Here is a 14441-nt window from a genome sequence, read left to right as displayed (position 1 = left end):
ATTCTCCTACGGTGTCTCTTATAAAAATAAATCACATCAAGCAGATTAGTTTTTAAATAAGAATTTGAAATAAATTATAAAATTTCTACCTTTCAAAAAAGAAAGATCGGAGTTCTTTTAACTTAGAGATTGTTAGGACATTTTTTAAACTTTGTTTTTCGCTGGCGTCATCCATTTTTATACAAAACTCTAAATGTAGATGCGACGAAAAATACGATTAGAATTTTTTTTTATTATTTTGTTACCGCGTTGCCTGGAAACGATAAACAAATCTGCCATAATTTGATGCAAAGTTATAAATTTTCATTTAAATAAACATTTAATATTTTCTTATATTTATAAATTTTAAATATTTTTTAAAACATATTTAAAATTAAAAGATATGAAAGATTTTTTTTCTTGTTTTGCGTTGATTTTTTGTAGTTGTTATCTGGCAACGTTTAGTTTAATTCTAAAAGCGTTGCTTGGATACGCTTACAAACATCGCGTTTTTTTTCGCGAGTCACGTGATCGTTGTAAGCCATTTTTTAAATTCTGTGAAGCCTAGATGCATTTAAAAACTAATCATTATTAATTAAAATACTGTTTTAAGTAAAAAGTATAAAATATTTATTGTAGAAATTATCATTATTATTTATTTTTTCCGTTTGGTTTGTCATATCGTCTGCTTAAGAGAAGTCATAAATATACCAAAAAGAACCTTTTAAGAATTTATTATTTATCCATGTTTAATTTCACGAATTTAAATTTAAAATTATTTTAAATTATGTTAACTAAAAAACTCAGCTATTTTAATAATTGAAACATCAAATTATATTGTAGATGGCGCATTAAAAACATGGCGGCCTCCATTGAAGCGTGTCTTCCTCAGAAGAGATATTATAGACAGAGGGCTCATTCAAATCCAATAGCTGACCATTGCTTAATTTAGTAAGAATGTTTAATATTTTTAGTGTTATCTTTATAGTATAAAATAGAAATAATTATAAAACTTAATTCTTCAACTATAAATGACGATTGCTTACACGCTTGAATTGAGCCTTTAAATCAACCAAAACAAAATATATTTGTTTTTATTTGGTCAGAATTTCTCAAAAATCAGGATAATGTATAATGCATTCAATCAATAATTGCTAACAATGTCTAATTTTATTTAAATGAACTACGTACAATTGTAGCAACTGAAAACGATACAAAAACCATATAACAAGTACATGCTTTTCTAATGCAGAACAAAAGTGAAATAACTACTCCGCACGCGGCGGACAACGTATGAGAGATAAACTAATCGATACGTTGTCGGTTCTAAAGTACGATTTGTTAGATTCTTTAAACAAAAATCCAATAATTATTTTAAGACTGGGTAATGGCTGATGGAGGTTTTAACATTCAGGAATAACTAATTACTAAAGATGTTGTGGTAAATATACCCACTTTTATGAGAGGAAAAGCACAGCTGAGCAGCAGTTTGTCATCTCGAGACAGAAAAATATCTAGTAAAAGAATACATATTGAACGTATTATAGGAATGGCTCGTACTGTACATATAAAATTTTGAAGCAACACATGCATCCGACAGTAACCAAACTTGGCAGTGAAATTATATTTATATGTTTTATGTTATGCAATTTTAGACCATGCATTGTTGGCAGAGATTCTTAATTTGTTTCACTGTTAGTCTAGCTCTCTATTAATACCGTATATAAATTTTTTTCCATTCTAGACCCTAGCCTAATTTAAGTTTTCCATCTATAGTATTTTTAAATTTTTGTCTGTTTATAAATTCTAAGATTAAGAATGTATACTATCATACACAGTAAGGTCTTCATTGTGGAACTTCAATTCAAAGTAATATAGTGGTTTTAAAATTTGTACTATAGTTGAATAAATACTTGTAAGCTAATAAAAGAATTTTAATCTTTAAAACAAAATCTCTTTTTATTATTTAAAAAAATTCACACTATACACCATCTAGAAAAATTTTACATAAACTCAAATTGTAAAATAACAATTAGCTCAATTATTTTATAAACTTAATGTTTATAAAACATTTTTTTTAAAAAAGAACTGGCTTAATATGCTCATGGAAAAACATAATTAGTGTTTCAATCATGTCTGCAATGAATTTATTATCTCTTGGAATGATACAAACTTTGAAGTCACTTTTTGTGTAAATAAACAGATGAGCAACTTGTCTATTTGTCACTGCTAATTGTCCTTGGATTTGATGAAAATAATCATGATTCCGTTTTAAAGTAATTTTGTCATCAGTACATTCCAAATATGGTATCTTTAGCACATTCACAGGAAGTTTAAAACTGGAGTAAGGACATTTAACTTCTAATATTTTATCATCATCCACTAGCCCATCTGGACTTGCAGCTAAGAATGGGTATTTTGAATGAAGAAACATGCCACATTCTTTCACAGGAGTATTTACAAAAGAATATGTTTCAATTGCTTTTTTTTTTCATACCTTAAGCCGTGAGAAATTGCCTTACTTTTTATTGGCCTACTTGACAGTAATGAGCCACACAATTTTAGTCTGTTTGTTAATTTTAATTTACAAACTTTTCCAAAGTTTGAAGATGTCAAATGCAACAAATGTTCCTTCTTCCAAACTGCACTTTTTCATTGTAATCTGGTCTCTTTTTCCAAATGTTTTATGTACTCCCTACTTGCTTCAGTTACATGTAAAGCACTTAAACACATTTCAGACATTGTGCTTTTGCAATCATGATCTGACTCTAAAGCCCTCATGTTTGCTGGTTGCCTTAATTACAATATCGGTATTGCACAACCACTTTGCATGTTCATTGCCAAATTAATAACAAAGTTTGTATAATCAGGGATTGTACTGCCAGATGGTCTGGGGTCAAATTTTATGTCTTCCAATCATTTTCTTTTCATTCCTTTCTTCTTAAATAAATGAAATGGAAGCTCACTAGCCTTAACTGGGGAACCTTTATGTTGGCGGGTAGGCTGATGGAATGTTTGTAGAACCTGTGTGCATGTTTTGTGACACTTATATGTGCCTGTTCTTCCATATTCTTCTATTGCCAATAGTGTTACACATACATGTTTGCAATACGCTTTAGGCCCTTTACCTGCTGTACATTCACATATTGCATTTTCTATAACCCCATCATCTGTAATTACTAAATCTGTGTAAATCTGTTCCCCTTGGTTAATTCAGATTTTACATTACCTTTAAAATATAAAAAATGTTTCTCTTTTGTTCCTCTTATTATTAATAAGAATTCATTAAAATACATCTGCACAGCAGACAGTGGCATTCTTTGATCTGACATCTGCATGTAGGCATCAATTGTCTCTATAGTCAAAACTGGTATTTGTAAACTTGGAGAGAGATCCTTATATTCAGATGAATCAGGAAGTTTGAATTCAGGAGAGCTATCACAGGATATAGAAAAATTATGAGTTTTCTGATTCCTCTCATATGCCAGTAACCTGAAAATTATTGTAAACAAGTTTAATAACTAGTTAACATATGATCACCAATATTTTATTTAGTTTTTTCTGTCTCATTGACAGGAAAGGCAAAAATTATTATTATATATTATATTCTTACCTTAATATATTACATATAATATAAAAATAAACAGTATAAGGTAACTGAACAGTATTGACAAGCACCTAAATATGGCATATATATAGTGTATGCCAGATTTAGTAAAAGAAAATGGGCAAAAATTCACTTGTACAAAAAGTTTATTGGTGAAGAAATTAGTCTTATTGCATTAAATTATTGAAACAAGAAGACTTGTGACCAATAAAAAAGACATTTTGATTATATTTATTTTAAATACTCCGAATATTGTTTTCTCTTGGTAAAAGATTAAGATATATATCTCTTATATTGTCTTAGAACTTCATAGAAAGTAGTTTTGTTTGTGTTGATTGTTGTTCTAAATTACAGTGATAACCTATTGGTACAGTTAACATTTCAGATACTGGTATAAATTGGTTATAATATGTCAGGCTCAGTACATGACCATATTCCAAAGGAAAAAAAAATTTATTTTAATTAAAGTTTTGACCTTATGTATTGGTTAGACAAATGTGAAAGGAATCAATGACAACTTTACTGATCTTTAAATGTTTTTATCGACGAAAAATGTGCATTTTGTGAAATCTTATCCTTAAAACTTTCATCTACTGGTAAGTTACCTTATCATGTAATAGTTATAAGGACTTGAAATTATAAATGTAATAATTAACGATAAAAATGTAGATGTAGATTATTTTAACTTACCTTTCTATTAAATCGGCTTTTCTACCAGCTAACTTGGCATTGTACTTTTTTAATTCTTCCTTTAATTGTACCGTTGTTAACCTTCCTAAAAAAATATTTTCGTTCTTCCATTATTATAAAGTAAGCTATCCTTCGAACGCGAACAGCTTGTTTACAACCGTATCGATATGCGCGACACCATATAACACGTACATGCTTTTCTAATGCAGAACAACAATTGATAATAACTAATCCTTGCTCTCTGGCGGACAACGTATAGAGATAAACTTAATCTACTTGCACCTAATGCGGTGGAGGTAGATGAATTGGCTTCAAGCGAGCTGAAATAAAACAATAATTTGAAGGCTTACGAAAAAATTCGCTTTTTATTGTTGATTAATGAAATTCTGCTTACGAACTAAATAATTTCTTGTGTACCAAAAGAGGTACAAATGCAGCTCTGAATGAAGCAAGTGGGACCTTATCAGAGTTGTAGACCCTGCTTGTAGGAGAAAAAAGTCAAAGGAGTCGATGGTTTACGTGTGATCCTTCGTGAGCTAGGGACCTCCACAAAATTTGACTACCTGGAATATTGATGATCCTCAAATATTTTATATATAGGATAAAATTTAAGTGAAAAATTATTTTGGGGATACTATAGATGGAGACAGAGGGGATACCTACGGAATTTCGGGACTTTGAGTATATTTCTGAACTGGGGACTGAGATCAGTTCAACAATACCCCACTTTTGGACCGGAGATGAAAAGTAAGAAAGTTATCATACTTTTTCTGGCGATCACGTGATGATCAGGAGTTGCGCCGCTCTCTCTACTAAGCCTATCATGTGATTAACAGGCAGTTCAGCTAATCGGCCATATATGTCTTCAACAGAGGCAGATGTTGATCCATGAGCACACTGATTGTCTGCAGTTGGAGTTAAGTCCTTTTTGCACACCCTTGTGCTCCTCGACCTTGGGATCTACGGCCCCTCGGCCGCCGACACGTTTGCTATCGCTTGCAGTACTATCGCTATCGCTTGCAGTATCAGCTAGTACTACGCGCCGCTATCGCAGCTTGTCCAACAAACCTAATCTATCCCTCCGGGAGATGACTGTCACCGCTAGGCGGCAGAAAAATCTGAAATGGCGTGGAATGCACTGTGAAAGGCAAGAAATCATAAATATTATAACTTTCTTATTTTTGGTCTCCGGTCCAAAAGTAGGGTATTGTTGAACTCATCTCAGTCCCTTCAGTTCAAATATATACTCAAAGTCCTGAAATTCCATAGGTTAATCTATAGTACAGCCATTATTTCTCAAAACAATGCTAAAATCAACCATTTTCATTTTACTAAAAATGGCTTAAAGTTCTATTTCTGGGATCTGATTGGAATCACACTGTGTGCTATATAAAATCTTTTACATGATTAATTAGCAGCCTGGTTAGATATTCTAGTATTTATTGATAAAGAATAAAGAAACACTTAATTATTACAGCAGTCAACTATTTAAACTATGTTTACCAACGTTTCATTCAGTCATTCCTGCCTTACAAATAGATTTGCCAGTGTTGCACTTCTAGGCTAACTCCAGAGGTATACTGAACAGTTTTCATACTTGAGGTAAACCTCTTATCTAGCACTGCTGATTCAATGTTGATTACAAAAAAATTCTATGGATTAATTTTGGGGCCCTAAGATTGGCATCTAGGGCATATGTTCACCTTTGCTTTCCCCCTTAGTAATGCTGCTATCTCTACCACTTATTCTAACTACCAATGTAAAAGGCAAAGAACTACTGTAAATTTACTTTCAACAAAGTCTTTGTCCATGTCCCCTGAGATGCCCTCTAGCTATCAGGTGATGCCTTATGATGTTCAGTACTAGATGGGGTGATGCTACTGGGCCTCAACTCAGCTAGGTTCTGGTGATCAATGTCAAAGATGCCTGATATTGTCTTAAAAATCACATTTTCAGTGTTTTACATCTGCAAGTATCAATTGGTCACCTGCACTACGCACACAAAATGCACTCACTGGGTCATCATCCGCTCTCTGCTGTTATTGTCCTTGTGTGTAGGGACTTCAAAATATGGCTTGTCGAATGGCAGTTGATCTACAGGCACTCTGATTATGAAGAGTTGGAGGCACTTGTGAATGGAATCTAGATATATGGCCATGATGTTTCCCAAAAAAATGCTGGAATTGTGACAATGGTGTTGGCAATTTGGATAGGAACTGCATTCTGTAGACATAAGTGCAGGTTTATACCTTACAGGCTCAACTCTGTTCAGAACAACTTAATGGACTTCTTCAGCCAGCAATTTCTTGATGTTCTAAGTATGGGCCTCAGAATCATCAATGTCAACAAATCTGCACAAAAAATTCAAATTTCAATAATGCCTCTTCATTTGCTTCAGTTACCACAACTCAAAAACCACAACTAGTGAGGGTGAGAGAACAGCTGCAATGATCATTTCAGCTGTTCTCTCACCCTCACTAGTTGTGGTTTTTGAGTTTATGATTTGAGAAGTCCAAAGCCATACAACTTTGATATTGGATTGAACTGTCAGAAACTATTGTTGTTCCTAGAGCAATGTATCTGACCATGTGTCATCACAGAATTTGTTGGCTCTTGTTCTTCACCCAAAGTAATATGAGAAAATATAATGTAAAACTCTTTGATTCCACTGTTTTAAATATATTGCTGCAACTGTCTCTGGATCTGCATGTCATTGCGTGCTGTGCAATTGCACTTGTGTAATACGTGCAAACAATTGCTTTTCTGAACAGTAATTTACCTACTGCTGAGGTGCACATTGCAACATCATTTGTGATTTTTGCCCATCTTTCTCATATAATTGTGTATATGATGTCTCTGACTATTGCAGATTGGGTTAATTTATTTTGTAGAACCACTAAATACCTGTTGAGAAACTTTAATTTGATAGGACTTGATCAACTGCCATCAAGATGTAGTGTTGTAGTAGTACTGCCTGTATATTGATCACAGATGCCAATAGGAAAAAGAAGTGCAGAGCTTCTCACACAGGTTGCAATATAATTGGCAAATTTTCAATGATTGAACAGAGATGACACTTGTACAGATAATCTGTAGATGATGACAATTGATTAATGTTGAATGGTTTTGAAGATCAATGATGCCTGCTGGATCACTCATAGGATTTTGCATGGCAACTGCAAGCCACAACATCATTCATAAAAGTTGGTGCTATAGTAGTGAAAGATTGAAACTATACTGTCCAGCTGAATATGTTAGCAGTGGAAGATAATTAAGACAAAGCAATCATTTAGTTACATCAGCTCTTGCACAATCTTTCACAAAATCTATCATTGTGCAGCTGATTCCATGCACTCAATGCTTGAAGTGTATGATCAACATATGAAATGAAGTTGACAAAGTAGCATAATGAAGTCCAACACAATCAGCCTGAAATGGCAATTAATAATTACTAGCTTATGTCATGTTGAAGAAAGTTGAATGATAGAATAGATTGCTTCTTGAAAAATCAAGTTATTGCTTAGTTTAGAAATGTACAAGTGCAGTTTAGTATTACCACAAATGATACTTGTAAAAATAAATGAATTACCTCAGTATTGAGAGCCAGATGGTATGAAATTGGTTAAATTTATGTTATGGTAAAGTCTGGCTGCTTCAGTAAGAAGGTAATCTTAAATTTGTAGGATGTTAAATTGGAAAATTATGGTGATACTGTCTGTCACAAGCAAAAGGTATTTCACTTGTACATGTCTATGAAGATATTATGCAGATGGACAGGAACTGCGTTCTGTAGACATAAGTGCAGGTTTATACCTTACAGGCAATTAGTCTTATACCTTTAGCTTTATACCTTAACCAAGGATTAGGTTTATAAAACTTTGATAGTAGGAGTTGCAATCATGCAACCTGTTTCTGCAGTTGTGTGTGTTACAAATGACAAAAGTGGGAGTAAGAAGACATGAAAATGCTCTAATAGAAATCATTTTAATGAAATGAAAACTGATTGACACACAAAAACACATCTCAAATATAACTTCCACCATTATCCTCATCCATGATAACTTTACATCTTATTTAGATATTTATCTTTGATTTTGATGAATAATAATATACTGTACTTGTATATAATAATGAAACAGTACCAAAATAATTCTTATTTTCTTTTATTCATTTTATAAAAATCAGTGAAATGATAAAATTTTTCATTCTTTTTTAGTCCTCCTTCTCCAGAATGCATGGATTGGTCTTCTTACTTTCCAACATATTTTACATCTGAAAATAAGGAAAATTCAAAGAAAATTGAATTTGCAGATGTTGGATGTGGTTATGGAGGTTTACTAGGTAAAAATATTTATTTAATTTACAGCACTTATTATTGATTTAGAAATTATATTTTAATTTGAAAAAATATTTTTACATTTGAAAATCCTACAATGAAAAATCAACATTGAGATCATTTTTAATGTGTAATTTAATAGCGCTTTATCAGTCAATTTACGAAGTTTTTTGCTTCAAGTCACCTACTGTTTAGTCCCTGAATGGAGTGAAAAAAGGATTTAAAGGACTTGAACATTGTTCGCATTGTCTTGATTTTCAAATGTGAAAATTATCCTGAATAATTATGTATAATTATATTTTATTAAAAATATTTTATACTTATTTTATCATGGAGTCAGTTTATTCTGTTCATTTTTTTAGTGAACTTGTCTACTATTTATCCTGATGTATTAATGGTAGGACTAGAAATCAGAGTTAAAGTGTCTGATTATGTTCAAGATCGCATTAAAGCCCTCAGATTGCAACATCCGGGACAATACAATAACATTACATGTTTGAGAACAAATGCTATGAAATATCTACCGAATTATTTTTATAAAGGGCAGGTGAGATATAACTGTTATTAATTTAATCATTATACATTTATAACAGAATATTTATAATATATACCAGTAAAAATATTAATTGCTGAAGAATAACGATGATAGATATTTCAAGTAATTTGACTGTCTTTATCACATTTCAAAGTGTGGTTTCAATTAAAAGCATGATTTTAAGTTGTTATAAAATCAGTCAAATTATACAAGTAATTTAATTAATATAAGTTATATTTTATTAAAAATATTGACTAGGAAGTTTTAAATTTATGAAAAAATATTTTAAGAAATGTTATTAAGATTGATATTCTAAAAATTCATACAAAAAATATAATTTTTAACTTAAAAGTTGTTATGTCTAATTTATTTATGTTACAATCATATTATTTGAAATATCATGTATGAAAGATTGAATTTAAACAAATAAATATTTTATGAATCATTTAGAATTTTTAGTATCTGTTGTTTTCTATACCTTTATTTAATTAATACTATACTACTACTAAGTTCCTTTAACTAAATATGAATAGTTATGGTGTTTATTTGGTGTATATTTACGTAATTTTCACGTTTATAATATACAAAATCAGAATGTATAATTTAAAATATGAAAAGAAAAGATATTCAAATACTTTTACAACTTAAAAGTTTTATTGAAAATCTTTATCAAAACATATGAAAATCGCTAATTAGTTATACAGTTTGTATGACTTTTACAATACTTTTTTCACATGAAAGATTCAAAAACTAGGAAAAAAAAGTACATCATAAGAAAGGTATATTTTCCAAATATAGAAATAGCAAGTAGAAAGACCTCCATTACAATAGGAATATGGAATTAAAAACTACATTAAACCAGTTGGAAAAGAGAAGATTAGTTGGATCAGTCTCAAAATAGAGAAACCTTGAGTATAGTTTATTCTGGTCAAAGGTCCTTGTAGTCCAAGAACCAGGGAGTGAGTGAGTTAGTATTTATCATCTAAACTATAATTTTTTGTCATATAAAAATAATATTCAGACCATGTATTCTTATGGAGAAAATTCTTAAATTATATTTTGGATATGCATTTTGTATTTTAAATTATATGTGAAAAATATACAAATGAAACTTTATTTTAAAACATACAAATTTTATTCTGTAAATTTTGCTTGCTTTTGATTGTTAAAGTTACTTGTGGCTTTATACATTTTCATATTTCATATAATTTAAAATGTGAAATGCATATCCAAAATATAATTTAAGAATTTTTTAATCAGGAATTTTAAAGTATATAAACATTATTAAATTAAATTTTTCTTTCTTTTAGTTATCAAAGATGTTTTTTTTATTTCCGGATCCACATTTTAAAAGACAGAAGCATAAATGGAGAATAATTAGTCCACAATTATTAGCAGAATATGCATACGTTTTAAGAATTGGGGTAAGATTTTAATTAAATTATTTTAACACATTTTTTTATAAGATTTCATATTATTATTAATATCAAATCTGTACAAAATATGTATAGACAATTTATATTCCTTTAAATTGGAGTTAGTAAAGCATAATCTTCAAAATTTTCTAATGTTCAACAGAACTTAGTAATCTGTATGGATAACAGCATAATGATAAAGTTTTAATCAAAATTTGACCTTAATATCATAACTTATATATGAATTTATTTGTTATAATAATATATTTGCAAATACAATTTGTAAAGAAAATAAGCATCTCTTGTCTTATGAAGCAGCTGAATATAATGAACTAAATTGTTATATTGCAGGATCATAAAGTACCACTATTCAATCTAGTATGACCACATTTCAATGTTTGCAGTGTTACTATTTGTAAATGCTGATTAACATAAGCTAAAGAACAGTTCAAAATTTTTTTAATTTTAAAAGATTTATTTCAATTTTTATATTTAACCAGTAAATATTCTGATTTAACATTGTTCGTTGTGATATTAAGTGAATGTAGATATCTTAATGGAAAGTACTGTACATCAAGATATCTAAGTGAAAGTAAATTTTTTTATTTAGCTTTTCTTAAGATTCAATATAGAATAGTTGAATAAATAGCTTCTAGTAAAGAATTTTATAGGAAGAAATCTGAGAAAGTTGAATTTGATTAATTTTCATTAATCTAACAAATGAAAACTATAAATCAAATACAATGTTAAGATGATCAAAATTCGTCTATTATGGTTAGATTTTGAAATTATTTAACGTACTCATAGTCTATATATCAATTACAAAATATTTTGTGTTTACAGGGCATAGCATATACAATTACAGATGTTAAAGATTTGAATGAATGGATGGTAGAACACTTTGTTAAACATCCTCTGTTTGAGAGGATTGAAGATGAAGAATTGGTAATAATTTCTTAATTTTTATTTATAACAAAAATGTTTAAATTTAACAAACAAATAACAAAAATCATGTGTGTTTTTCCAAGATTTTGGTTTTTATTTGTCTAGTTTAAACATCTCTAATGCTTTTTTCTTTTTATTAGAATTAAATAACCAAAAACAACTAGATGTTAAAAATAATTTAACATTCAGAAAATTATTTATAAACTCTAGTTTTTAAATATCTCTAACTATAAATAATAAATCTCTTAAAATGATAAATTAACTTAGTAATTTATCATTTAAATTGAAACTTTAAAATTTGAAAGTTTTTTTAAACTTTTAAATACTTTAATCTAGTTTGAATTTTGCTTTAAATTTAAAACAATCATTAATTTTTAAACTAAAATAATTTTCTTCTACATTAATGTAATTTTTAGAATATTTATAACTGAGTAGGTTATCTTATTGTGTGCGTGTTGTAATGATGACTCATTTAGCTACATATCAGTTTACCATGCAATCTTTTTTATCAGAATTGCTGAGAGAATAAAATTTGTAAAATGTTAAACAGCAAAATTGGAAACAATGGAAAATTGCATTTAGTTGTAAGTTGCATACCATCCCAATTTAGTAAATGTTATCTTATCTACTTTCAGTTAAATTCTTAGACAATGAGGATCATATCTATAAGAATTGTATAACATCATAATGAATTCAATAATTTCTTTTCAGATAATATATCAAAATAATATAACAATTAAAATAAAAATTACAAAGATTTGGAAAAATAACTAATTAATAGTTATTTTTCCAAATCTTTGTAATTTTTCGAAAATGATAAGAGAGATAAATGTAGTAATTAAGTTCTTTTTTTTTATTATTTATTTCATATTTGCAGACTAAAAAATTACAGGTCACAAAAAGGTGTCAATTAACTACTATGGCCCGCAGAAAAAACAAAATTTATTCTGGCCCATGTTATAAAAAAGGTTGCCCACCCTTGCTCTATACTAGCGGTCAGCAACCTTTCTGACCTCACGGACCACTAAACTCACAATTTTGAATCCCACAGACCACTATCATGAATTTTTTAAACAATACAAAACCTGTAGAATAATGATCATAAAAGTTCAATTTTACTATATTAATATGAAACTCTTGTGTTTAATTATAAAAAATTAATGCAAGCCTACAGTTCATTGCTGCTTGTTTAAAATAAGTTTATGGATTCTTAGCACTTTCCACAAAGGACGACAATCACACTCACAATATTGTTTATTGTTTGTTATTTCTTGATAAGTCACTTCGTATTTGGTTTTAGATTCAAATAAAAAACCCCCAATGCAACTAAGCATTTTGCATTTCTTTTGTAATACTTCGTGTAACCTTCAGTTGATCAATGTCCAAATTTTTCCATGACCACCCAAATTTTCTTGCGGACCATCAATGGTCCACAGACTTGCCAACTGCTGGTCTATACCACTTTTCAAAGATACCTAAAAAGCCATTTTTGTGAAACCTTTAATTCTCACTTGCAATTGGAATCTGCAACTCTTCAATTTCTCTCATCTTAGGGAACAGATAAAAGTTTGAGGGGCTATATCATGGGTGTAATGAGATAGTTGACCAAATAGATGATTTCCTATTTGATGACAGGAATAACAAATGGAAGCTAAGGGTATAAGTCAACTAGAGCAACTAGTCATTGAATATATAAAAAAAATACATGTGTAACTGTAGGTGTTTATTTTGAACACGGTCATCTGTAAATACTTATACTATTAATGAAATAAAGCCAAAAATACACCAAACTTTTATCATGTATAAAGTATTCCATATTTAGTTTGTTCTAATATATATTTTTATATATTAAATATTACCAAAGATTTAGATTATATTCAGAGTATCCATGTTGGTTAACTTTAAGTTCATTTCAAATTCCTTATTACATTATTTATGCTCATTAAATTAAAAAAATTTTCAATTAGAATGTTATTTACATGAAGTGGGTCTGACAAATTCTCAATATGAAAGTTTTTGAACGGTAATGAAGAAAAGCAAAAATTCAATAGTTCTATAGCAATTTTTAAAATTATATTAAAAGATCAAAAACAGAAGAGTATTATCTTTATTATCGAAACAAAATTAGGTTAAATCTGATCTCGATCTTTATATATTTTGGTAGGGTGGATTATAACATTATTTCCTATTTATGTTGGAAGACTTGCATAAAAGTTTTACTTTCATTGAAGTGTATTTAAGACTGACTGCACAACACATATTCTCATTTAAGATCAAAACAGTAACACTGTATTTCAAACCTTGCAGTTAAAATTACAAAACAACTATTCATTAATTAATAATAATAATAATAGTTTAGTTATTAGAAAACAGAATTCTATATACATATTTATAAAATTTTGATTTAGGCCATATATGTGCTTTATGGTTACTTGTTTTACTTGTTATGAATTAACATAAAGGAACAATGGAGAATTTTTTTTAATGCAAACAGTTTGTGAAAAATCATTATGGTCTAAATTGGATTCATTTAACAGCCCTTGTGTTGACAGGATATTTTGCCAAACATAAATCAAATAAATTGTATACCAGGTTATCATAACTATAAAGAAATAATCTGAATTATTCTTTATTTCTAGAAAGAAGATATAGTTGTTCAACAATTGTTCGACAGCACGGAAGAAGGTAAAAAAGTAACTCGAAATTGTGGAGAAAAATATCTCGCTGTATTCCGAAGAGTCAAAGATCCTTTTGGTTGAAGGATTATATCGATATTCTTCGAGTAAATTTAACCATGTGGAGGTCGCGGCGTCAAAATTACGGAGTGAGGTTGTGGTGTCAAAACTATCAAGTGAGGTCAAAGTGTAAGATACATTAATAAAAAATTGCTCTAAAATGTGTTGATTGTCAAAAGTTTAAATGAAAAACAACATT

At 29.4% G+C, this 14441-nt stretch overlaps 1 protein-coding gene across 1 annotated transcript; it reads left to right on the top strand.

The window, feature by feature from the left end:
* Positions 1-496: 496 nt before the first annotated feature.
* LOC136973761 (tRNA (guanine-N(7)-)-methyltransferase B) lies at positions 497-14403 on the top strand. Its single transcript, XM_067268514.1, has 7 exons — positions 497-515; positions 823-930; positions 8493-8617; positions 8975-9159; positions 10458-10571; positions 11406-11507; positions 14147-14403. Exons 2-7 carry the CDS (start codon positions 839-841, stop codon positions 14264-14266), a joined length of 738 nt encoding a protein of 245 aa, XP_067124615.1. The 5' UTR covers positions 497-515; positions 823-838; the 3' UTR covers positions 14267-14403.
* The last annotated feature ends 38 nt before the right edge of the window (positions 14404-14441 follow it).

This window comes from Centruroides vittatus, unplaced genomic scaffold (genome assembly GCF_030686945.1).
Source record: "Centruroides vittatus isolate TY-2023 unplaced genomic scaffold, ASM3068694v2 contig_329, whole genome shotgun sequence".
Lineage (NCBI taxonomy): Eukaryota > Metazoa > Arthropoda > Arachnida > Scorpiones > Buthidae > Centruroides > Centruroides vittatus.
The sequence above is the reverse complement of the archived record's forward strand: the minus strand, read 5'-3'. Positions and strand labels throughout refer to the sequence as shown.

Excerpts from the sequence above, each read along its gene's own strand:
- LOC136973761 (XM_067268514.1), top strand. The coding sequence starts at position 839 with ATGGCGGCCTCCATTGAAGCGTGTCTTCCTCAGAAGAGATATTATAGA. Across the intron at positions 8,618-8,974 it reads TGGTTATGGAGGTTTACTAG|TGAACTTGTCTACTATTTAT; the intron begins GTAAAAATATTT and ends TCATTTTTTTAG. Across the intron at positions 9,160-10,457 it reads ATTATTTTTATAAAGGGCAG|TTATCAAAGATGTTTTTTTT; the intron begins GTGAGATATAAC and ends TCTTTCTTTTAG.